The 24,806-nt window shown below is 51.2% G+C and overlaps 3 protein-coding genes across 4 annotated transcripts in view; 2 read left to right on the forward strand and 1 right to left on the reverse strand.

Annotated features, from left to right (window-relative positions):
- Positions 1-16,291, forward strand: part of NXN (nucleoredoxin) — a 46,808-nt gene extending 30,517 nt beyond the window's left edge. The window contains exons 2-8 of the mRNA XM_063173671.1: positions 2,352-2,469; positions 3,789-3,922; positions 4,258-4,358; positions 4,798-4,904; positions 10,336-10,515; positions 12,910-13,034; positions 15,095-16,291. Of these exons, the coding sequence (XP_063029741.1) occupies positions 2,352-2,469; positions 3,789-3,922; positions 4,258-4,358; positions 4,798-4,904; positions 10,336-10,515; positions 12,910-13,034; positions 15,095-15,277 (948 nt within the window). The 3' untranslated portion in view covers positions 15,278-16,291. The remainder of the gene's footprint in view (positions 1-2,351; positions 2,470-3,788; positions 3,923-4,257; positions 4,359-4,797; positions 4,905-10,335; positions 10,516-12,909; positions 13,035-15,094) is intronic.
- Positions 16,292-17,293: 1,002 nt separating this feature from the next.
- On the reverse strand, positions 17,294-19,547 carry MRM3 (mitochondrial rRNA methyltransferase 3). Its single transcript, XM_063174253.1, has 4 exons — positions 19,315-19,547; positions 18,496-18,740; positions 18,059-18,226; positions 17,294-17,905 (listed from the first exon to the last, which is right to left on the reverse strand). Exons 1-4 carry the CDS (start codon positions 19,545-19,547, stop codon positions 17,391-17,393), a joined length of 1,161 nt encoding a protein of 386 aa, XP_063030323.1. The 3' UTR covers positions 17,294-17,390.
- Positions 19,548-19,593: 46 nt separating this feature from the next.
- Positions 19,594-24,396, forward strand: GLOD4 (glyoxalase domain containing 4). 2 transcript variants are annotated; one of them, XM_063173872.1, is made up of 9 exons: positions 19,594-19,702; positions 20,189-20,238; positions 20,823-20,943; positions 21,355-21,499; positions 21,744-21,880; positions 22,182-22,268; positions 22,375-22,488; positions 22,569-22,655; positions 23,529-24,396. In XM_063173872.1, exons 1-9 carry the CDS (start codon positions 19,613-19,615, stop codon positions 23,592-23,594), a joined length of 897 nt encoding a protein of 298 aa, XP_063029942.1. In that variant the 5' UTR covers positions 19,594-19,612; the 3' UTR covers positions 23,595-24,396. The 2 variants fall into 2 exon arrangements, with proteins under 2 accessions (XP_063029942.1, XP_063029943.1); XM_063173873.1 differs by lacking the exon at positions 20,189-20,238 and having other exon boundaries at positions 19,607-19,702.
- Positions 24,397-24,806: the final 410 nt, after the last annotated feature.

The raw sequence follows: 24,806 nt of genomic DNA on the forward strand, positions 1-24,806 counted from the left end.
CTGGTGTTGTGTGATGCGTTTCAGTGATAGCCCAGGCAGCAAATCTGTTAAAAATAGGAAGTGCTGCTCAGCCTGTGTGAAGCTCTGAAACTTGGTTTGGTGTTACCTGGGCTGGTGGGCTGTGTCCTTTAAAAACCTTTCCATTTGAATTGTTTTTCTCACTCATCCAAGGTGTGACTGAGCCTGACATGATGTTCATCAGGTTCAGGTCTCAGAGCTCAGTGATGGACATGCTCCCCCAGCAGCAGGAGATGTCACATTGACCTCTTTCGATGCTTTTTGACCCTTTTAACACACACCTGGCTTGATGCTTGCTTGAGGCATTCTCTTTTGGACCCTCACTGATGAGTGAGAAGTGGCAACTCCTGATTTCATGGGGACAGAGTGTCTGGATTGCAGATTGCCTCTGCCATCCATGTCTGGGATGTGCCTGCAGATTGTGTCCAGTGGGGCCTGATGGTTTTCACGTCCTGAGAAGACCAGGACCAACTGTTGGCAAGAGTTGCCACATGTGCTGGACCTCATAGACTGCCTGGAGCCAGCCATGCCACGCTTGCTGCAGTGCTTTGGGCAGCTTTGGTTTGCTGTTATCCCCATCTCTCTGAGCACAGAGAGTCCATGCAGCCTCTTGGCTCCAAAGTGCAGACCCTGCTCCTTCACCAGCCAAGCAAAACTGCCAGGACCCACCGTGATGCCCCGGGGGAGCTGCTTCTGTATACAAAGGACTTGGCAAAATGAAGTGTAATGTAAGCAACTATTTAAAGAGACTGATCCGATTGCTAGTTGTAATTTCCTTATTGTTTGCAGCACCCTGTTAAATGCCTGTGATCCTTATAAAGAGCTTTCCCCCACCCTTTAAACTTCACAGAAGTGGATTTTACCTTCTGTGGTTTGAACACAGTCATTGTGAGGGGGCTGGTTTGCACTGAGTAAGGTTTCTTTATTCTTTTCATGCCCAAGGCCATTTGGCTTGTGAATCCATTAATATGTCTGTTGGAAATGGAAGGCTGGGGGGTAGGACACAAAACCTTGCCTCTCTGTATGTCCCCAGATCATTCCCATCTCAGGAAATGGGGTTGCCTCTCTGCAGATCAGGGACAGCCATCTGCAGAGTTGTTCCTCTGGGAACACGTGGGTGCAGTTTCTCTGTGAGATAGTGCTGGAAACAGCAGGACATTGATGGTTTCTCTGGCTCTTGCACTGGCTGGCACTGGTGGGCCCCCTCTGTGCTGCTCCAGTGCCCGGGTTTTATTCTCCAGACTGGAGCACGTTGTAAACACACAGAGCCTGAGGGGCTTTGCAGAGCAGAGCTTGATGTTAGAGGAAGGTGGAGATTAGTTTCCTTCCCCATTTGGCTCTTGGTTATGGTTTAGCTTTAGTTTGAGAGTCTGATAATTCAGCACTGGGCTGTTTGGGTTGAAATGCTTGGAGAAATGAAGGAGAACGAGGTGATGGCAGCAGCTCCTCCGTGCATGGTGGGGAGAGCAGCTCTGCCAGCCCACACCTGCAGGCTGGGCTGTGCCAGCAGCTGCTGCTCCTGTTCCTCCTCATCCCAGCCAGCTTCTGTGCATGAGTTAAGCTCTAAATGATCCTGTGCCAGCAGCATATCCTGGGGAACGTGAGCCCAGCAGTGTGTGACACCCAGAGGGCTCTGTCCTGATGCTGTGCAGAGCTGAGCTCGCTGCAGAGACCGGCACACAGCCCCATCCAGACTGGGATGCCCAAAATGTGGCCATCAGCCTGCAAAGCTGGCACTGCAGGATGGATGAGCTGGGCCCCCAGGCTGATGTCAAAACCCTTCATCAGCTCCTGGGAACAAACCCGGGAAGCCCCAGTTACAGAAAAATAATTTTATTGTGTGTTGGCCTTGTGCTCAGCCTGGCTGTGTCTTGGCAGGGGTTGCTGGTTTGTTTAATGAACATGGAAATGGGAGGGGAGGAAACAGCCAGGGAAGCATTACAAATTGCTTCAGAGCAGTGGCATCAAAAGTATTTGTGCTTACCATGTCTTCTAAACAAAGAGCTCAAAGCATGGCAAGTATTATCCCCATTTTACTTGCAAAGAGGTAAAAGCAGGAGGAGGAGAAGCTTTGCCTCTGCTCATGGGCAAGCCCACAGAAAGTGGGAGATGCACAGGGGTCTCCCCTGAGGTCCTGAGGGGATGGTGGTGATGGTGAGGGTCTCTCTGGGCCCTCACCATCCTCACATTCCTTCACACTCGTCCCTGAAGCACCAGCTCTGTTTCTTTGTTCACCTCTCACCTCTGCTCTGAAAGATGCTAATGCTCCAAAATCTTCCTCTTCACGCAGCCAAGTTTACCTTCCTTATCTCCCTTTCCAATCTCTTTTGCAGCTGAAGCTGTGGAACAAGTACAGAGTCTCCAACATTCCTTCCCTAATATTTATCGATGCCTCCTCTGGGAAGGTGGTGTGCAGGAACGGCCTCCTGGTCATCAGAGATGACCCTGAAGGTAAGGCCTGCAGTGCCCTGTGCCACAGAAACATGGACACACAGCTGCCTTTTCATCTCAGTTCATTCTGAATGGCCTGGGGGGGAAAGAGAACAAAGAACTATTGTCATAATTAACTATTCAAAGCACTGTGCTATTTTCGGCGTAAAATTTTCTGCATCATTCCTGCCAGATCTTGTGTTTTGGTTTTGCTTACTGAAAAGAACAAAGAATTTCCCTCTAGGATTTTTGTCTGGAGTGCTAATGAGGAAAAGGTTAGGCTAACTGAAACATGAAGTTTGGATTTTTCCCTAATGGAGGCACATGGACGGACAGAATGGGAGCCCAGACCTTCCATACCTTGGGAGCAGAATCCTTCCAGAATACTGAGTGGGGCTTTTATCACTGACATCACACTCAGGTTAATGCATTTCCCATTATTTAGAAATTAAACAGAAAGATATTACTATTCTCCCTTGCTGAGGTTTGCTGTGCTGGGAGTTGGTGTTAAATCCATCTTCCTACAATTTGGAAAAAACCCAAATGAGCCAAATTGTGAAAAAAAACCCATCCAAATGTGCCCTTATTCACAGACCCTGCAGACCCATCAGTCATGTGCTGTAGTTTTCCATCCATTTCTTTTATTACTGGCTGATTGTTTCTTGGTGCAGTAAATCCTGACAGAGTCTTTAATTCAGTGGCAGGAGCTGTGCAGCAGGAACATGTTGTGGCCTGAGCCATCTGTGATGTTTCCTCCTCTCTGGCTGAGCACATGGATTGATTGCTCTGGGAGCTGGCAGCAGATGATTCAGAGCATGTTTTTGTGTACACACACAGCTTGCTTTGGGGTGCAGAGGGTTAGTGTGAGATATATAGGGATATATGGATATAAACACACCATCTTTTACATATATATAAAGCTAAGGTTTGTAAATAAAGACATGTATGGATATGTGTAAAAATATATGGTTAGTGTCAGCTTAAGGGACACATTCTGACTGCATTCCTGAGCACGTACCACCTTGCCCTCTCTTGCTAAAATAAACACTGTTGATAAGGAAAAGGTGCCTCATCAGGCACAAAACCAGCGCAGGCTTTGTCAAGCTGAAGGTGCTGTGACTTGGGTGAGAGTGACCCTGGCTGCAGTGCAGAGCTTGGCTGTGCTGGTGCCTGACAGCTGAGGTGTTCTGCATCCCCCTTGGGTGCGAATAAACCCCAGCAGGGTTCCTCAGGCAGGATCCCCTGTATCCTCAAGATGGGATGTTTTGAATCTGTAGAAGTTGCATGCACATGTTACCATCTTGTGTCTTCTTTCCACCCCTATCCCGACCTCTCTCCAGGTCTGGAGTTCCCCTGGGGGCCAAAACCCTTCAGTGAAGTCGTTGCTGGGCCTCTGCTAAGGAACAATGGGCAGACACTGGACAGCAGTGCCTTGGAGGGCTCTCACGTCGGGGTCTATTTCTCTGCACACTGGGTGAGTAGCAGGTGCTGGGCAGAGCAGCTGGACTGGGCTCAGGGAGAGTAAAGACCTCAGGCTGGCTGGTGCTGAAGAATTTAAAAACTTAAGAAGAATTTAGGATGCTTTGATTGTCAGCATTGCAGTGGCCTGTCATCCTCAGGGAAAGAGTGGTCAGATTTTAAAAATGGAAGAGGTTTTGTTGGTAAATTACAGACCATAAACCCCAGGCACCTTCAGGCACTGCAGCAAAGATGAGGTGACACCAGTTCATGGTCACCCCACCTGGCCCTGCTGGCTGTGGGGCTGGTCCTGAGCAGGAGACAATTCCTCCTTATGCTTGTGTCTTGCAGTGTCCGCCGTGCCGAAGCCTCACGAGGGTGCTGGTGGAGTCCTACAGGAAAATCAAGGAGGCAGGCCAGAAGTTTGAGATCCTCTTCGTCAGTGCAGACAGGTGAGGCAGCCCTGACACCCTGTGCAGGCAGAGCAGGTTGGCTCTGGCACCAGAAATCTGCCTGAGTCCTTTCCCTCTGCCTAGCAGGGAATTGCAGAGTGGGGTCAGCCAGAGCAGGTCTGTGCCTCACTTTGTGGCTCTGGGCTCTGAGGGATGCTTGAACTACTGCTGTCCCCATGGGCTAACATTCAGATGCCCTGGAGAATTTGAAATATTTTATTGGGGAAAAATACACTGTGGACTTCTTAATATTTTACTGGGGTAAAATACACCATGGAGTTGTTCATGAAGAACAGGCGGCTTTAAATTTGGTCTGACTCTCTCCCAACTGATGGGTTTTGGTGGGAGGGATAAAAGGCTTTGCAAGGCAGGTTTTTAGTGAGGAAGGAGCCTGGCCAGTGGAGGGCTGTGCCTGCCATGCCCTGTTCCCCTGGCACAGGTCAGAGGACTCCTTCAAGCAGTACTTCAGCGAGATGCCCTGGGTGGCCGTGCCCTACGCCGACGAGGCCCGACGGTCACGCCTGAACCGACTCTACGGCATCCAAGGTAGGAAGGGCCTCACTGAGGCACAGATCTCCTTCTCCCCCCTCCTTTTCCTGAGCATTTGTAATGTCTCCTCTTGTTTAACTACACCAAGAAAACAGCAAAGCAAAGCACAGTGCCCCAGGCAGAGCAGCTTCATGTTTCTGCTCTCCACAAACTCACATTCCTACCACCTGCCAGGCAGGCTGTTAGTTGAAACAGGACTTCCATAAACAACCTAATTCTTCCTGGAAACTTGGAAGCTGTTTTTGGCTTGGATGTTTTTTGTCTAATTACTGATTTATTTATTTTTTGCTATTTCTTGAAGGTTTAAATTTCATTTTCTTGCTGGTTTATGTAATGCAAAGGCAGGCCATGTTCTGTGAAGGGGCTGAGGAAGATGGCATCTGGTTTATGTTAGTGACATGAATTACAAAGGAGAGAGTGTTTGATGTAAACCATGGCTTTGCTTTTACTGTACATGCCAGTGCCAGAATTCCAGCAGCCCTGGCTGCTCACAGGGGCAGGGAGAGACTCTGTGTGTCTGGGTGGCTTCAAAGAATCTCAAAGATGATAAAAGCTCGCAGCAGCCATCCTGGGGGCTGGCACCTTGTTCCTGCAGGGATGAACTGCAGCACAGAGAGGTGCCAGGTGACTGGCTGGTGAGGAGATCTCATGTATGTACAAATAGTTTCTCCCTGTGGTTAAAGGATCTTGCTGCAATGTGGCTGTTGCTCATCTGTTTCTGTGTGGTGTCATAGAATCAGAATATGCTGAGTTGGAAGGGACCCATCAGGATCATAGATCCAGCTCCTGGCCCTATGTAGGACACCCAACAACTCAACCCTGTGCCTGACAGCTTTGCTCCAATGCTTCTTGAGCTCAGACAGGTTTGGTGCTGTGAACACTTCCTTGGGGAGCCTCCTTCAGTTCTCAACCACTCTCTGGGTGAAAACATTTTTTCCTGATATCCAACCTAAACCTCCCCTGCCTCAGCTTTGTGTTGTGTCCAGGTGGGTGCAGGCTGGCAGAATGTTCTTGTGATCTGCAGGGAAGGAGGAGTTTTGCCAAAGGAAGCTGAGGGCTTTTGGGAAGAGTGACAGGAGAAATAATCCCTCCTTGGAGTCCTCTCCAAACTCCCCTTCTGGTGTGAGCTCAGGTGCTGCCACTCAGCCCTGTCCCCTGACCTTAGCCCAAGAATAACCATCAGCCTGCTTTAAATAGCCATCAGTTCACTGCTTAATGACCTTCCCATGAGGCAAGAGCTTTCCAAATTCATCCCTCTTTTCCCAGCCCACTCACAACCCTCTCCAGTGCTGGTTTCAGCCCAGCGCTGCAGGACTGCTGCCAGTTTCACTGGGACTTTCTGTAAATAAGGTGTCCAGACATGGATACTTGAGCACCAGGCATGCTGTAGCCAGGGAAACAGTTGCAACAGCTTTCCCTCCAACTCCAACCTTCTTAAAGGTATCTCTCTTTGTTGTGTGCCGACCTGAAAATGTAAATATTGGTTGTAATATGTAAATATTCCCCTGTATCCCAATCCCCTCCTCTGTCCCCGAATCTCAGCTCCATGCAGATTTGGGGCTGCCTGCCTGTTTGCAGTCAGGCTTTTCACACCAGCTGGGACCAAACCTTCCTGCAAACAGAGCTGGATGTCATGGGCTCTGCTCATCACCACATTATTCCACCCAAATGAAAAATTAGATCTGTGTAACCACATCTGCATTTCCCACATTCATGGTTCTGATGTTCCCTCTCTGAAAGGAGCTGCACCTATGATCAGTGAGTGTCCAAGTTACCATCCCGGTGCTTGGGTTGTGAGCACAACATGAGGAAGTTTCTCTCTTTTTTTGAAGGCTGGGTACTGAAACAACACAAGAGTTTGTCTTCCCTGTCTGCTTTAAGTTCCTGAGTGGTGGAAAGTAGCAAGAGAGTCAAATCTCTTGTTGTTTTAGTCCCATGTTGGCCCCTACAACTTTTAAAAACTCGGTATAAAATGCAAGTGTAGTTATAGGCCTTTATTTGGGTTTACTTTGAATGCCTCTATTCATAACTCATGCACACTCAGAGGCTGTGCCCTACCACCTCCAGTAAATTGCTTCTGGGTGCAGGGCTGTTCTGAGAAAGAGCCATGGCTTGTGTTGTGGCTGCTTAGAAATAATTCCCCTTTGTGCAGCAGCTCCCAGTCCTGCCTTGGGTGAAATCCCCTGCCCTTAGCTCTGCTTCCAGTGGGATGGGGAGCAGTGATAAACTTGGTGCTTGGATAGGAATCACCCCTTGTTGTTGTGTATCTCATGAATTCCCCAATATTCCCCCTGGACTCTGTGGTGTCTCTTTGGGATTTGCAATGCCTTCCAAAAACTGTTTCTCTCTTCCCCCGTGCTTTACCTCAACAGGTCACCCTCACAGCCTGGAAATCACTGCTACAGGAGATTTCTGGAGCTTTCTTCGGAAAAAGTGAAAACCCAGCAATAAAATGCACCACCTGTGCTGTGGTTGGTGTGGGGTTTGCTTCACTTAGATTGTGATTGCTCACCCAACAGACTTCATGCAGATGAGATTTCAATATCAGGTCTGGGGTTTAATGTATAAATATGTAAATGCCTTGCCAGGTTCGGTAACAAACCATTTGGCCCCTGTGTTTTCATAAAATGCTGCCCCCGTGGGAGCCAAATCCATTTTCTAGTGCATAAAATCCAACCAAGGCTGTCTATGCTAATTCTCATCCAAGCTTATACAATATTCATTGCAGTGTCTGATCGCTGATTCTTCTTGATAAGTAAATTCTGGTGTTATGACTTAAGGCAATTACCAAATCCCCCAAAAGGCACTAAAATAACAAATAGTGGCTGGGACGAGCGGGGAGGGGGAATTATTTGGGTTAGCAGGTGTGGATAACATTAAAGATGGTTTTCCTGGTCCTGCAGGTCTGTGTCCCATGGAAACAGGGTGTGTCTTTTAGGGGAGTAATCACAAAGGTCACCTGAGAAGATGAGGATGTGAATTATCTTTAAAAATATTCTGTATTTTGTATTTGCAGTTGGAGGTTCAATGGCTGGGTATGGGGAGGGTGTAATCTGCATATGGAAATTAGGTGAAGTCTAAAGGAATGCTTTGAGTAGTGGATGAAATCCTTGATAGCTGCAGAATCACAGCGATCGGTGTCTAAATTGAGCCCTTCATGTTCCCAGATCAGCAAAGCTCGTTTGAAAGCTCTGCCCGGGAGCGCTGCTCAGGCTGGCTGATGACCTGGGCAGCCTGTCCCTCGTGTATAGTGGATGGAAAGCAGGCGTTTGGGGTGGGGCTGCCAATCCTAAAAGGACCAAGATCCGAATCCTGAGACTCCTGCGTGCTTCTCCTGGTGTCAGTAGCACTTTGTGCCTCTAAGGGCAGGACCAGTGTGAGATTTCCCAATTCCTTCCAGTCTGTTTAACCCATCCCTGCCCTGGGGCTACACTGAATTACCAGCAGGTAATGAATAAGCCTTTTTGTGATACAAAATGGTTTTCTTGGCGTACCCTAAGGATCTGCAAGCTCAGCCATTGGGCGGGTTCCTGCACTGCTGCTTAGCACCAGCCCCGGCGCAGGCAGGAATGCGCCGGGCTGGAATGCCGGGAATGCGGCCGCTGCCTGGACCTGCAGGCAGGCTGGGACACACAGATGGCCGAGTATTTCCTCGAGAAACGCCTCCTCCCATTCAGAGGGCTTGTGAGTAACCCACTGTTGGGCAAACACGGGAGTGCTCAGTGCCAGCAGCCTGGCAGGGGCACACACGCTGTGAAGGGAAGGGCTCTGCAGGGGATTTCTGAGGAATGAGCTTTAAAATGAACCTTGAGATAAAGGGCAGGAGTGTTTCAGCTTGCCAGGGATGGTGCTGGGTGAAGGAGATGCTGCAGAGGGAGCAGGGCAAAGCCCAGGTGATGAGCAGTGACAGCAGCACTTGGCACTAACACTCGTCACTTCATTTGTCCCTTGGGGGCTGATCCTGCTGTCCCCTCTTCCTTCCTGGTGGGATGTTTCTTTGTCTCCCTGATGACAGAGGAATGGTGTGCTTTCCAGATGAAGTCACCAACGTGAGCCACTCCTGCTGACCCACCCGTGGCTGTTTTGTGGCAGGAAAGCCAGTGCTTTATCAGATGGGCTGGTCACCAGCTGGTGTCCAACCTGCCCCACTGCAGTGGCATTTGATTTGTGACCTGTGCTATGTCTCTGCTGCAACTCTGCTCACCTCCTGTACAAAGCTTCTCATTTATGACTAAAACTTTTCAGCCCCGTAGATCAGGGTAAAATGTTGCTTTTTCCCAAGGGCCAGACCATCACTGGATATGCCCTGAGCCACATCCTGCCAGGCTCCTGTAGAGCTGGACATTCCTGCACAGCTTTGTTGGTCTCCAGAGGGATGTGCTGTGGAAATGGCTGGGCCATTAGTGCAGAGTGCTGGAGGGCTGTGGGGGCAATAATACACGGTGTTCTTCTGGGAAGGAACACACCCTGCTTCCTGGCCACTGCTGTCTGCAGGCCTTGTGAGTGAGTTCTTGGGAATTGGGCTCTTCCAGAGGCAGCCACATCTGGGCACTGGGATGGTGGTGCAAGGAGGAGGGTTGTACAGTGGGATTTGCACCCATAGGCACCAGATTGCAGCTGGCAAGGAGAGGCAGGCAATGCCAGAGCTGTCTGTCAGCTTCCTGCTCTGGCTCCTGACTCACAGTGCTCTGCTAGGACTGAAACAGGATCCAGGGAGCCTGATCCCTGTGGGAATCCACAAAATCAGAGGGTTTTGGGAAAGCTGCAAAAGGCAGGCCTCAGAGACAGTAGAACTGTGATTAGAGCTAAGCAGCAGCCATGAGATAGGTCAGCAGAAAAATTATTTAAAAAGTAGAAAAGCAAGGACAAATAGAAGAATAGTCTGTGTATTAACACTTGTCTAAATAACTCCCTAAGCTACAGAAAAGTTTATCTAGCAAGATATTAGGAAGTTTAAAGTTTAATAATGGAGCTCTGTGCATTGTGTTTTAAGGCTTACAAGTAGATATTGTATTCAAAATAAGCAAGCATTGTTTTAACCAAAGGTAAGTATGCTTATAGTGGTTGGGCAGAACTACTGTCAATGTGCTTTTGCTTTGTGTGATTGGTCAAAAAACTTAAAAAGTGAGTTGTAACATTAAGTTCTTTTTTTGCTGCCTGGGATGTGAGCTGCTGGCATCTTCCCATTGTCATAACCACGTAATGAGGCTGATGGTGAAAAATAAACCAGCTCAAGGCAGTTCCACAGCAGCTCCATCCCATTTGTGATTTGTGCACAGCCCCTGGCTGGTGACAGATCCCCACTGGGTGAGCTGCACGGGGCGGGAGGCTCGCTGGGCTCCTGCCGCAGCCAGAGGCCATAGGAAAAAGCCTTTTCCCCCACACCCTGTGTCTGGCCATTCACATTTGGCTGTTTTCCCCACTGCAGGCATCCCCACTCTGATTGTGCTGGACGCCAAGGGAGAGGTGATCACGCGGCAGGGCCGGGTGGAGGTGCTCAACGACGTCGAGTGCCGCGAGTTCCCCTGGCACCCCAAGCCCGTGCTGGAGCTGACGGACTCCAACGCCGTGCAGCTCAACGAGGGGCCCTGCCTCGTTCTCTTTGTAGGTATGGATGGAGCATCCCTGCTCTGGCAGCAGAGCCTGTGCTGGGGAAGGGGGCTGGGTGACCTGAGAGCTTGGCTAGAGCTGGCCGCAGGGCTGGGGACTGCCTCTGGTGATGACAAAGGAAGGGATATCACTTCCATTTCCATTTTCCATCACTGTATGCTCACAGAAAGGCCTGTGGAAGCCCCTTAGCCCCTTTCCTGTACCACAGCAGCTCACAGGGGTTTGCCAGAGCCTGCTGTGCCCACGGGGCTCCTGCAGCTCCCACACACCCCCCTGGGATGCTGGAGCAGTGATTGGCAGCACGGAGGAGCTGTCATAACAAAGGTGTGGTGGTGGCTGTGGATAGGAATGCTGATGAGCTATTGGGAGTGTGGGAAATACACTGTCACAGCTGGTGCTGGTGGAGATGGGAAAAGCCTTTCTGGAGCAGGGACTTGAGGCACACGTGATGTAACAGAGGGGTCAGAGGAAGTGTGTGTGCAAGGGATTAGAGATCTGTGCTGGAAACCACAGCTAAGGGCTTGAGCCCTGAACAGGGCAGTGACAATCAGAGCAGCCTTTCAGGCTCTGCTGGTCCTTGATTCCCCCAATTCCCCTGGCTGCAGGACAGGGCAAGGTTTTCCCCAAAGTTCCTGTCCTTTCACTGCTAACCCACACATGAAGCTTCCCTGCAGTTAGAAACAGGCCTGGAGCTACAGATGGCTCATTCTTCATCACTTCCCTGCCAGCAATGGACACAATAACTCCGGAAAGGGCATGGCTGGGATGAGCTGTGCTGCAGGCTGAGCCCTGGGGTGGACACAGCATCCCAGGCAGGGAATTGAGGGGTCCTGGGCTCTTGAGGGGGTGCAGCTGTCCCCTGTGTGCTGTGTGGAGTTTGGGGTTGTGCTTCTTCAGCCCCCCTTGCCTTGCTGTGCTGTGCCTGGCCCAGGGCAGGGCTCCTGTCCCGCTTCCCTGTGTGCCCTTTGTGAGCAGCACACACTCCTCTGCAGCTCTGATAACACGGCTCTCGCTCCTTTCCTTCTTCCCTTTCAGATTTCCTTTTGACCCTGGTTATTTATTCAGCAGAGCCCAGCAGGGGATGTGAGCACGGAGCCAAAAATCCTCTCCTGACGCGGGAAGGGCCGGCTGGCCACGCCAAGCCTGATGGATTGGGGCTGGCCCCGCAGGCCTCTGCAAAGAGTTATTTTTATCTTGCTCTCAGCAAAGTTTTTCTATCACCTTGCTGCAAACAGCTCATCAGGGGAACAGCTGGGGCTCTTGCTCACTGCTTTTGGGGGTTGGATGGTCTTGATGAAACCCACCAGTGATGTGCTGGGGCAGAGATGCAGCTGGTGCAGGGAATGGGGGCTCCTGGCCAGCAGAGACCCCCCGGCAGAGCAGTGCCTGCACTGCACAGGCAGCAACACCCCCAGGAGAGGGCAGCTTAGCAAGTGCTGGTGCTGAATAAATGCTGACTGATGCACCTCCTTCCCCAGAGGGGTTAGGGCTGGGTTAGCCAGAGTGTGCAGGGCTGCCTGGAGCACCGCCAGCAGCTGATGTTTGTAGGAAGAGCAATCCCTGCAGACACCCCCTAGTCAGTGTATTTATCACTGCCCTGCACGCAGGACAGACCCTGAAATCCAGTGTGCAGCACCTCTGGAATCTTCTGCTTTGCTTGGAGAGGAGGACAGGGATGGGTGAAGCAAGGGCAGAGAGTTTTCCTGGCATGGGCATGGCTTGTTCCAGCTGGGGCTGGACCTGACGTGGTGGTTACATCAGGGACCATGAGGGGAGACAAGGGGCTCTCTTCTGCCTTCTTCATTTAATGCCTAAAAGTTGTCCCCAGATTGGAATCTTTTAATCTCCAGGCTTCCCAAGGATGCAGACTCTCCTCTTTCCAGCTCACTATTTGAACTGCAGTGGTGGCTGGCATTTGATTGATGCTGCCATCTCTTTCTGCCCTACCTCTGTCAAATCAAAGCTGCCTTCCCAGCGCTGAGACTGGAGCAGTAAAGCTGCAGCTCAGCCATCCTGAGGCACAGGGACGGTGGGTGGCGGGCAGGGGTGGCAGCAGCCTCAGATCAGCGCCTTTGTTTGGTCTTCAAAACATTCTCAAACCACAAAGCAGCTTTTTTGTGCCTGTTTGTCCCTGCACTAGGGAGTGAGCAGTGGAGTATTTGGGGAGCAGGAGTTGCTCTTCAGTTCGGTGTTTCCCTGTAGTGCATTTCCCTGGTTCCTCCAGAGCTCTGTGCCTTTGAAGTCCGTGCGGCGGATCCGGGCTCCGGCTTCCTGCCTGGTGGTGCTGTGGGACAGAGCTGCCAGCTCCTGGCCCGTTTGCATCCTTTGATCCTAACCTCCTTTTTTTGCCCTGCCTCTTTTTGTTTTGTCTCCACCACCCCGTGCCCTGCAGATTCAGAGGATGACGGGGAGTCGGAGGCGGCGAAACAACTGATTCAGCCCATAGCCGAAAAAATCATAGCCAAGTACAAAGCCAAAGAGGAGGAGGCACCGTTGCTCTTCTTCGTGGCGGGTGAGGTAAGTGAAGAGGAGAGCACAGGGCTGTGTCCTGCTGGGTACAGGGACTGAGCTGAGTTGGGTGCTGCTGCTGTTGTTGTTGTTCAGGGGGTAAACTGAGGCACAGAGCTACTGCAGATGTCAGGCAGCACAGAGCAAAGCCAGACTTGAGGCCTTGCTCAGTCTGTGTTCTCCCTAGCAAAGGGTTTGCTCAGAGATGGAAAAGCCTGAAGGTGGGAGAGGACAGGCAGAGTGGGGCAGTGGGAGGGAGTGGAGCTGCCATGCTGGGGCTGCTGCCTGCTCAACCCTGAGGCTGTGCAGGCAGGAAGGTGGCTGGGCAGGGGAAGAGGAGCAGAGTTTGGTTTTCAGCCTGACCCAGCTAGTGAAATTTTGGCTGTTTCTCTGAGCTGACCATGTTTTTCTTGGCTGGGATGGTATTTGAGGCATGTGCAGGCTGCAGTGCTCCAAGTCAAAGATCTGCTGGAGAGAACGGGAAGCGGGAAAACTGGAGGACTTCTGGCCTCCCTTGCATAGACACTTTGCCTTGCTGCAGTCTGGCAAACGAAGGTTTTGTGTCAAAAAAGCTCCCAGCACCCCCAGGCCCGCAGTTCCCCTCCCACATCCCTGCTCAGGGCCTGGGCAGGTGGCAGCGGCTGCGCCTGCTCCGTCCCCGCACGCCCACGTCACACTGCAGTGCTCCATGCGCCGAGCCCTCCGGAGCCGCCCTGCGACAAAAGGGTCCCCAGTGCCACCCCCAGGCCCCCCCAGCCAGCCAGGCCCCCACTGCCACCTCCCACAGCCCCTTGGGCCCCCTCCGTGCAGCCGCTCCCACCAGCGTAACGGGTCTCTGAGCATCCCAGCTCAGCCCCGCACCCTTGAATAAGTCCCTTGTTGGAAAGGGCTATTTTGGGAGGGTCCGGGACCTTCCCCCCTCCCCCAGAGCCTGGCTTGCCGGCTGTAGTGAAACATTGCTGCTATTCATGCAGCTCCCGACGGCCCTGCAGCAGGCAGCCCGAAGAATGGGGAGCGTCCGGCACATCCCATTCATCCGTCACCTCAATAGCCGGGAGCGCTGGCCCCGGGGCTCCGCTGGCCCCCACGCACAAAGCAGCCCGGCCATGGCCGGAGCAGGCGCCTCCCATCGCTCTCCCAGCACCGTCTGCACCGATTTTGCATTGATTAAAAAATATTCCTCGGTGCCTTTGTAAATAAAGGACGAAGGCGTCCCGACACCTGGGTGGGGGGCGGTTGAGGCGACGAGCCCAGCCCTGCTGGCCCTTCCAGCCACGTGGTCCAGCTGCGCCAGAAACCCCTGCAAAGGAAGGGGAGGCGCGAGCGGAGCTCCCCAGCACTGCAGAGCCCCGGCCGCCAACCAGGTGGATGGAATCCAGATTCCAGATTCCATTCCTGCCCCTCGGAAGGGGCGCGCAGGAACGCCCCGCTGCGGGTGCGGCACAGCCTGGGCTCGGGGATGAATCGCGCCAGCATCGGCTCTTTGCATCCCGCAGCCTTGGGAGGGATAAATCATTGCCTTTGCCCAGAGCTGAGCCTTGTCTGGTGAGGGGAGAGCAGCCCTCTCCTCCTGCAAGCAGCCTGCTGCTCCTGTGTGTGCCCAGACACTGGGACCTGCTGGTGGGGTCTCATTGTTGGCTCAAAGTCTCCATCCCATCCCCGTTCTTTGTTTGGTTCTGAGCGTGCTCTTGGGTCCCTTTGGTGCCACCCTTGGTGAGCAGCGAGGCCATGGCTGTGCTGGCAGAGAGCTGGCAGTCCCCACATTCAGCACTTGTCCCCAGTTCCTTGAGCTGTGGGTGTCCCAGAGGCTCTGGGGTGGCTGGAGCAGCAGGTCAGTCTGGGAGCAGTGCCTCGGGGTTGGAGGAGTGTGTGTCCCATTCCAGCCTGGGATAAACCAACCCAGTTTGGTTCTGACACAAACCACAAGCAGAGCAGGCACCAAGATGGATGTTGCCTGCTAGTGCTGGTGCAAGGCCCAGCCTTGTGGGATACTCTGTGGCAGCAGCAAACTGCTCCTGGTCTCCTGGCTCTGCTCTTGACTCCTCTGTCCTTCTCCTTTTGGCCTCCAGGACGACATGACCGACTCCCTGCGGGATTACACCAACCTGCCCGAGGCTGCACCCCTGCTCACCATCCTGGACATGTCAGCCAGGGCCAAGTACGTGATGGATGTGGAGGAGATCACACCTGAAATCGTGGAAGCCTTTGTCAGCGACTTTCTAGCAGACAAGCTAAAACCCGAGCCCATCTAAGGGCCCCTGTGCCAACAGACGTTATTTAAAACCAGGTCTCTCTTCCGCCGCTTGTGGATTCTCCAGCGTGTCCTCACGCCCGACCCAGTATCCAACCTTCTTGTGGTGCCTTGTTTTACGCAGTGAATCCTTCTCCTAAGCAAACTCCTTGAGATGCACTTTCAGCAGGGAGTTGTTGGCGTTTGGAGACTTCGCTTGTGCTTCATGGTGATATATTCTCTAATAACCAGGCCAGAACTGTTACAGTATCGTTATTTTATACACGGCACTAGCTAGCAGGCAAATCTTTTTGCATGGTGTTCTTCCCAAGGTATGCATCAGGCAGTGGGTGGGGTTCTTGGGGCTCTTTTCTTTCTCCTCCCCCTCCCTTCTTTCCTTTCTCACCACCCCTGCTGACTAAATGACTTCCAGGAAGCAATAAGGAAACTGTCCCCATCGCCCCTGGCCAGTTCTTTCTCTCCCACGAAAGTGCCCTGACAAGGCCAAGAAAAAGTCTTAACTGCTGACAACCTCTGAAAGACCACGGCACAGCCAAGCTCTTCCTCCTGGGGGCGAGACCTTCCCTTGTGGGTTTGCCACCCCCCACTCCAAGCACCGACAGCCTTAGGCAGCGCTGGCTGTTGTGTCAGGGTCCATCCCCCTGCCATGGGTGGGTATTCCCGCTGTCCCTCCCACTCTGAGCCAGGAGGAGGATCACCACCGGGCTGCCCTCACCTCTCGTCTCTTCCTTGTGCTCTCCCTGTGCCCTCTCGTCCCTCTCTCTGGTATGAATTGTCCTCTCCCCTCTTTGTTAGTTGATTGAGCTGTTTTTCGTAGGTGTGTCCTAAACTCAACGTTAATGGTGCTGTTCTTTAAAAAAAATAACCAAAAAAACCCCTTCCCAAACCCTAAGAAAAAAAAAACAACCCTCCCTCCCTAACCCAAGCAGCACAGCCGAGCCCTTGAAAAGTGACATTGTAAAAACTGTACATGGTGATTGGAACTTTGTAATAAAACTGTTACAATGACCTCGTCCCCGAGGGGCCATTGCTGTGTCCTGCTGTCACAGAGAGGAAACGAGTGGGGGACAGGAGCCCACAGCCTGTCCCCATGGATGGGGGGCTCCAGGGATTGTGTGTCCCCCTGGGCTCACAGCCCCTGCCTGTGCTGCTTTGCTGGCACTGCTCAGAGCTCTCCAGGAGGGAGGGAGCCCTTTGGCAGCCACTGGGGCGTTCCCAGCCTGCACAGCCCGTGTTGTGCAAGCCCCTGCTTCTCCCTTTCAGCTCATTAGTCAGCCATGGCAGGATTAGGGGCCTCCCCTTTTATCCTGCTGCAGCTTCCTGCCCTGCCAGGAGCTGGGAAGGGCTGCCAGCTCAGCCTGCATAAACCCAGCCTGAGGTTTGCATGTTTCAGGGGTTCCCCTGTTCAGCACTGATTGAGTGACTGGGGAGCAGCTCCAGGAGCAGCCCAGCACCTCCCAGCAGTGTGGGCAGGAGGAGCTGGGCACCCCACAGCACAGCCATGGCCATGGCAGGGTTGGCAATGATTGCTGGAGCACAGGATCTGGGTAAGCACAGGCAGGACCCTTTCAGGCAGCAGCAGTCTGGTCTTTGTGACCCAAAACCACAGCCAGGCTGGGAAGGACACACACTGTCAGCAGCAGCCGGGCTGGGTCTTCGTGGATTTCCTGGATAAAAGAGCTGGAGCAGGGGGGAACTGGCTGAGGTGAGGCCAGGGCTGCTACCCTTCCCTTCCCTTCCCTTCCCTTCCCTTCCCTTCCCTTCCCTTCCCTTCCCTTCCCTTCCCTTCCCTTCCCTTCCCTTCCCTTCCCTTCCCTTCCCTTCCCTTCCCTTCCCTTCCCTTCCCTTCCCTTCCCTTCCCTTCCCTTCCCTTCCCTTCCCTTCCCTTCCCTTCCCTTCCCTTCCCTTCCCTTCCCTTCCCTTCCCTTCCCTTCCCTTCCCTTCTCTCTAGCATCACCGTGTGGCCACCACATCCACCGGGAGCCACACGTTCAATCCAGCACTCTCCAGCCTTAAATACTCATTTACTACAAACCAAACAGCCTGAGCTGCTCTTTTATTAACCCTCAAGGAACCAAATGCAAGAAGTGCCCCTTCAGCACCCAAACCACGGTTCAGCCTGGCACAGGCAGCTTGTGCCTGCCATCCTCCTGCTTGTGCCTGCACAGCAGCTGCCTCCTGCCCTCGAAGAGCAGGATGCCAGCAGCAATAGCAGAGTTGAGGCTGTCCATGCCTGGCACCACGGGGATGAGCAGCCTCCTGCCCCCCGTGCTGGCTGCCAGCCTCAGTGCAGCTGGGCTCAGGCCCTGGGTCTCCCCTCCAACCACCACGGCCACTGGTGCCTTTGCCCAGTCCTCGTAGTAATGCTGCACAGCCAGCTCTGGGATTGCTGCTCCCTCCTCATCCTGGTGCTCAGGAGCAGCCCTGGGGCTGGGTTTCACAGGAGCAGAGGCAGCCCCTCTGGGCAGGGATGAGCTGCTGGGGGCGTTGTTGTCGGCCACGCAGACCTGGGTGCCCGCAGGGAGGTTGGTGGGTACAGAGTCCCAGTCCAGGCTGGCCACGATGGGCACACGGAAATGAGCCCCCATTCCTGCACGGAGCACCTTGGGCTCCCACGGATCCACACAGCCTGGGAAGGAACGGGGAGAAACAGTGACAGCACAGGGATCCACACCAAGATGGGATTCACACCACAGCCAGCCATGCCAGCCACTCCTTACAAACTCTGGGGAACATCTCCAAGCACCTCATTCCTCCCCTCACCCCCGAACTTTTCTCTTACCTTTGGTGAGCAGCACTTTCTCGCAGCCTGCTCCTGCTGCAGATCTCAGAATAGTGCCCAGGTTTCCTGGGTCTCGAATGTTGTCGCAGATGAGGAGCAGGGGCAGGGAGCTGGCGAGCTGAGCTGCAGGGTAGGACATCTTGGCAGGGTCAGGCTTGGAAAAAATGCCTGAGGAAATGGAGTGTGACAGGTTTATGAGTGACCCACCCCAAGGAGAGGCCTGAAAAGAGTTGGCCCAAACCTCACTAAAGATGTGCTGGAGGAAGCGTTAGGAAAAGCACCACCTAAAGGAAGTTTGAGCAGAGTTTGTCACTTGGCAAGGAAAACATATTTTCCAGCAGTGCTATGTCTAAGGAAAGATTATTAAGAGAGTCATTATCCTAAATATGAAAAGTTTCCCTTTGGGCAGTGTTGCAACTGTTTCAGAGGCAACTTACCGAGAAGCCCCTGAGGAGTTACGAGGTCAGACCAGGTCTTGATGTCTTCAAATTTCACCTTAACCAAGCTGGCTCGTTTTATCTCAGCCTCAGGCAGCAGCTTCAGGTGCCTCACAGTGCTGAAGAAGAGTGTCTGTGGCACAGCCCCTGCCTCCAGAGCATCCTTGATCAGCCTGTGCCCCTCCAGCAGAACCTTCCCGTGATTATCCCGAAACTTCTTTGACTTGGCGATAGTCACCACTTTTCTGTGGAGAAATCATTCAGGGAATGTGGCTGTGATGCTCACAACACCTCCAGTCTGACCTTCACCAGCCCCTCAGAGCTCCTCTGGGAGGTCACAAAGGTGATCTGAGGGATGGAGCACCTGTCCTAGGAAAAAAGGCTGGGCAGGGTGGCTCTGGGGTGACCTTAGAGCATCTTTCAGTACCGGAAAGAGAGGTGGTGAAGGACAGCGACAAGGGCTTGGAGTGCCAGGACAATGGGGAATGGCTTTAAACTGCCGGAGGGCAGGATTAGATGGGATATTGGGACGGAATTGTTCCCTGTGAGGGTGGTGAGGCCGTGGCACAGGTTACCCAGAGCGGCTGTGGCTGCCCCCGGATCCCTGGCAGTGCCCAAGCTTCCTTGGAGCTCTGTGGGAAGGTGTCCCTGCCCACGTAAGGGGTGGAACGGGACGGGCTTTGAGCTCCCTTCCACCCCAACCATTCCCCGGTACCCTCAGCCCGGCAGCGCCTGTCAGACCCCCCTCCCTCCCACGGGCAGCCCTTTCCCTCCAGCCCAGCGGGGCTCTGAGGGGCCGAGCCCGCTCCCCGCGCTCACCCCAGCCTGCGGTCCCCGGCCGCCGCCTTCTCGTACCACAGCCCCGGCGCGGCCGCGCCGCGCTCCACAGCGGGCGGAGGCGGCGGCGGCGGCTGCTCCCGGGGGCTCTGCGGCTGCAGCACCCGCACGGGGCTCCGCCGCAGCGCCCGCACCCCGCGCCGCCCGCCCGGCTCCGCCCGCGGCCCGCGGGGCCTCAGCAGCGCCCGCCACAGCGCCCGCCAGGGCGCCGCCATGACACCGCCCCGTGACGTCACCGCGGCACCGCGCAGCGCCCCGTGACGTCACGGCCGCCGCCGTCATGGCCGCCCGCAGGGCGCTGCACTTCGTCTTCAAAGTGGGAGACCGGGCCCGCACGGCGCGGTTCTACCGGGAGCTGCTCGGCATGAGGGTCAGCGGCGGCGATCGCTGGGCTCGGGGAGTGGCGGCTGCGGCCGGGAACGGGCGGTTCTGCGCCCTCCGTGTGCCCGGGGCGCGGCCCTGGGGACGGGACGGGGACTGGGAACGGGGATGGGGAGAGGAACGGGGTTGGGGACGGGGATAGGAATGGCATGGGGATAAAATGGGAATGGGGATGAGGACGGGGATGGGGATGGAATGGGAATGGGGTGGGGATAGGGTGGGAATGGGGACGGTGATGGAGACGGTGATGGAGACGGTGACAGGGATGGGGAAGGGATAGGGATGGGGATGAGAATGAAATAGAAATGGAATGGAATGGAATGAAATGGAATGGAATGGGATGGGGATGGGGTTGGAGCCGTTTCCTTCCTGCTCCCTCCCGCTTCCCCGGGCCTGGGGAAGGCGTTTCATGCTGGAATGAGGGGCTGGATCCCTGAGGTCCCCTCCCAGCCCAAGCCGTGCTGTGGCTCTCCAGGTGCTGCGGCACGAGGAGTTCGAGGAGGGCTGCAAGGCCACCTGCAACGGGTGAGTGCCCCGAGCTGTTATTCACACCAAAGTAAGGGTTGGCTTATCTTCTATTCAATTTCTTCCCTTGGAACCTACAGCCCCCCACTCTGCAAGTGTGGTGTTACATTGGACATAAATACCACATCTATGAATTTGTTCTTAAGTGAATTATTTCTCAGCTTACCAGGAATTACATCCAGTTCCCACTGATTGTTTATATAAGCGTGGCACTATCAGGGTTCTTGAGTTAAAAATCCCTCCTGTTAGCCCCAAAGGCTTTTGTAAAGAAAAAGGAATGAAAAAAAGAAGAAAGAGGAACATATTTTATTCTAAAGTGGAAGGAATCTTACAGTTTGGTACACTTTCCTATTTAGCAATAAGGAAGTGATTATGTAATTGCAGCTAATGAGCAGCCTGTGCCCTTAAAGCACTGTTAATGAGGTGGTGCTTTTATCATATGGGCATGAATGACAGCCCGGGGTCAAATCTGCCAGATCTCACTCTAGAAATGCAACTCCCCCTTGAAACACAAATACTTGCAGCTCTTGGTGGTTCATTGCAGCACTAATGACATTAAAATATGGGTAATATTTATATTGCAGCCCTTATGATGGAAAATGGAGCAAGACCATGGTGGGCTATGGACCAGAGGACAATCACTTTGTGGTGGAGCTGACTTACAATTATGGCATTGGGGAATATCGCCTGGGCAACGACTTCCTGGTGAGTTCCACTGCAAGCAGCCAACCCTTCTCATGATAAACTCATTTACCTTAATAATTAGAAGCTCATTTGTTGTATGGGTTGTACCAGCTGCCTTTTTTTTAGATGCTGTTTGGTCCCTTCAACACTTCAGTGCTGCTTTTGTGGTTGTCTGCAAGATGGAAGAGCAGATTTGTGCTCACTTAAACATTTCTGCAGCTCTGCCTCTGCTCTGCTGTTTGCTGCCAGATCCACCAAGGAATGCTGAGCTAGGAAGGACTTGCTGCAGGAAAACACTCTTATATTTATTATTTTAATCTTTTTTTTTTTTGTGATTTAGTGGCTGGCAGCAGGTGGAGCTATTGTGTTTGCTGTGTGAAAACAGGTGATGCCTCTGCATCCACCCCATGGATTGTGTTGTGTTCTCTCTAGGGCATCACTCTGGTGTCCAGCCAGGCTGTGAGCAATGCCAAGAAGATGGGCTGGCCCCTCAAAGAGGTCACCTCTGGTGTCTTTGAAACTGAGGCCCCAGGAGGATACAAGTTCTACCTGGAAGACAAGGAAAAGCTCAAGCAAGGTGAAATATTAACCCCTATTGGTGTCCAACAGAGATTTACCAGCGGGGTTGTCAGAGTGTGTTTATTTTGATGGCATTTTGTAAAACATAACACTTTTTTTATCATTTCTCTGTTAATTCTCAAGAATACCCAACACTTTTTTTATAATTTCTCTGTTAATTCTCAAGAATACCCATGACATTAACTGTGGGTTTTAACCTATAATATGTTTGTAGCTAATTTGAAATTATTGCAATCCTCAAGATCCCGTGTGGAAGGTAACCCTGGGTGTCTCAGACCTGCAGAAGTCTGTGAGCTACTGGTCTGGCTTGCTTGGGATGAAAATATATGAGAAGGATGAGGAGAAACAAAGAGCTCTGCTGGGCTACGCTGATGACCAGGTCAGTCCTTGGAAAAATCACCAATTTCCTGAGAACAGAATCTTAAAAGGAAAAAGTTCTTAATTAAAGCAACTATGCCCTTAATTAGGAGTGTTTTAATTGAAGGTGTGTTGAATTGAAGCTTTAAAAAAAAAAGCAGAGCTGTTTGCTCCGGCTTGGTAGGAAAGGCGTGGATGGGGGATTTTGGAATCACCAGGTGCTGGAGGAAAAGCTGCAGCCTGGAGAGCAGTGAGCAGTGTCCCTGCAGGCCAGGCTGTGTTTTGTGTTTTTCCCTGCAAGCCAGGCTGTTTTTCTGTTGCAGTGCAAGCTGGAGCTGAGGGCTGTAGGAGGGGCAGTGGATCACGGGACGGCGTTCGGCCGCGTCGCCTTCTCCTGTGCCAAGGACGAGGTACCAGCCCCCCTTCCCTCAGCCCTTTCCCATTTTTAATATTAACAAAACACACCTTTTTATCTTCCTAGCATTGAGGTGATTTGAGTTTCTTTTCTGTTTTCAGCTGCCCAGCATTGAAGCCCTGATGAAGAAGGAGAATCAGAAGATTCTGACCCCTCTGGTCAGCTTGGACACACCTGGCAAGGCCACGGTGCAGGTGGTGATTCTGGCTGATCCTGTGAGTGAAACTGGGATCAGGGATCAAACTGGGGTTAAATTCTCCTAGCCATTGGTTATAACTGAGCTGCTTCCTTCCAGGATGGACATGAAGTTTGTTTTGTGGGAGATGAAGCGTTCAGAGAGCTGTCCCAGGTGGACCCTAATGGTGACAAGCTGTTGGATGATGTAAGTGACTGCATGTTCATTTTCTTCCTGATCAGAGATACATGTAATTTTTCCCATAAAAATAATTATATTTTAAAATATTTTTATTCATTTTTTATTATTTTTATATATTAATTTTTCTTTTATTATTATATTCTGTTATATATTTTAATTTTCATTTATCCATAATTTTATTTAATTTTTTATTATATTTTAGTATATATTTTATATCTTAACCTTATTTATATTTTATGTTATTGTTTTAATTATTATATTATTGTATATATTTATATTTTATTTATCTATATAATTTTTATATTTTATTTTTTTCATTTTCAGTTTTATTCATCTATATTTTTATTTTACTATTATATTTTAGTATATATTTTTATTTTTAATCTTATTTATGTTTTGTTAATTTTATTATATTCCAGTATATATTTTTATTTGTATTTATTTTGAAATTTTTCACATTTTATTTTATTAGTTTTATTATATTTTACAATAAATATTCATATTTTATTATAAATAACCACATTTTTATTATGAATGTCCATATTTTTATTATACATTTCCATGTTTTTATTATTTTTATAAATTTTAATTTTTTTTTTTTAATCTAATTTTTACTCGTAAAAAACTGAGTTTTTCCTAGAAGCAAATTACCGAGGCTCGGTAAGGAAAATAAATCAATTTTTAAAGCTCACTTGGTGCCCTGGTTGGACTTGTCCAGCCTCACTCTTGGGGCATAGTCACAATGTTTGCTGTGGCATAGAACATTGGTTTTCAGTGTCAATTCTCCTTATTAATGGCTAAAAAATAATTCATCCCTCCAGAGAGAGAGAGGGATAAATTATTCCTGCTGTTCTGAGCACTTCCCCTGTCTTTGTGCAGGCCATGGCTGCAGACAAGAGTGACAAGTGGTTTGCTGAGCACAACATGAAGAAAGTTTCAGCTTAGCTGGGGAAGGGCTCCGTGCCTTGGAGCCCTTCCAAGAAAATGCCAATCCTGTTAAAGATCTGCCTTCCCAACCAGAGGCTGCTGGGATGTCCCGTGGTGGATTTTTGGGTTGATTTGAGCTGATGTCTCTGCCTTTCACATCTCCTCCTTCCCAAAAACTGGGGCTGTGCAGCAAAGGAGCAGCTGAGCCCTTGCCTTCAAAACCAGGGATCACCAGTCAAGAAAACCTCACATTTCTGTGTTGTTTGAAAAGAAAGGTGAATAGATTCGTTATTTTCTGATTAATTAATTTTCTGATTAATTTGCTTTAGCTGATGTCTATTTGCAGGCTAGAGAGGAGATTTTGAGGTAGCTGTGGCTACTCCCCCTCTCAGGTGGGGTGTGGGGTGCATCCCTTTATTGGGAACAAAGAAATTATCTGTGTGAGTGCTCCATCCTCGTTTCATTCCAAGGTGTTTCCCCAAATTCCAGGGGGAAATTTCACTCGAGAGCCCCTGGGGTGTTTCTCACTGGGATCCTGCTGTTAATGGGATGGTTCTCACCCCTTCTCCAGGAGATTTCCATGAGCTGAGGCTGTGCTTTGGGGTTTGCAGCTGCACTGTCTGCTGAGGTGCCGGGGCAGCTCGAAATAAGTTTTGCAGTTAGGTTTTGGTGAGAAATTTTGGACATAACAGTTCAGAGTTTGTTCTGTTGGAATGAAGTCACTCTGCTGGAAATGCAGGGAGTCATTCCTGGCATTGTTTGTGCTGCCTGACTGCTCGTTTTCCTGATGAAAACCTTAAATAAAATACCTTAAATCTGATTTTCATTATGAAACTGAAATGAATTTCATGGAGAAGATCAGGCAGTGTTGGCACTTCCGAGCTGCAACAGGAAAAATTCCTGCTGCAATTTTGTCTGAGCTTTTCAATTCACTTTCAATGACGGTTTTGAATCCTACTGGTCAAATTAAACATGTTGATATTGCAGCATGGCAATTAATTAATTAATTAAGCCTGATTAAATTAGTTTTAATGACTGTTTTGAATACTATTTGTCAAATTAAACATGTTGATATTGGAGCACAGAATTTATGAATGAATGAATTAATTAAGCCCACTTCAATTCGTTTTAATGTTGGTTTTGAATCCTATTCATCAAATGAAACACGTTGATATTGGAGCGTGGCAATTAATGAATGAATAATTAATTAATTAAATGCAGGTTTTGAAT

This window comes from Melospiza melodia, chromosome 21, assembly GCF_035770615.1.
Source record: "Melospiza melodia melodia isolate bMelMel2 chromosome 21, bMelMel2.pri, whole genome shotgun sequence".
Lineage (NCBI taxonomy): Eukaryota > Metazoa > Chordata > Aves > Passeriformes > Passerellidae > Melospiza > Melospiza melodia.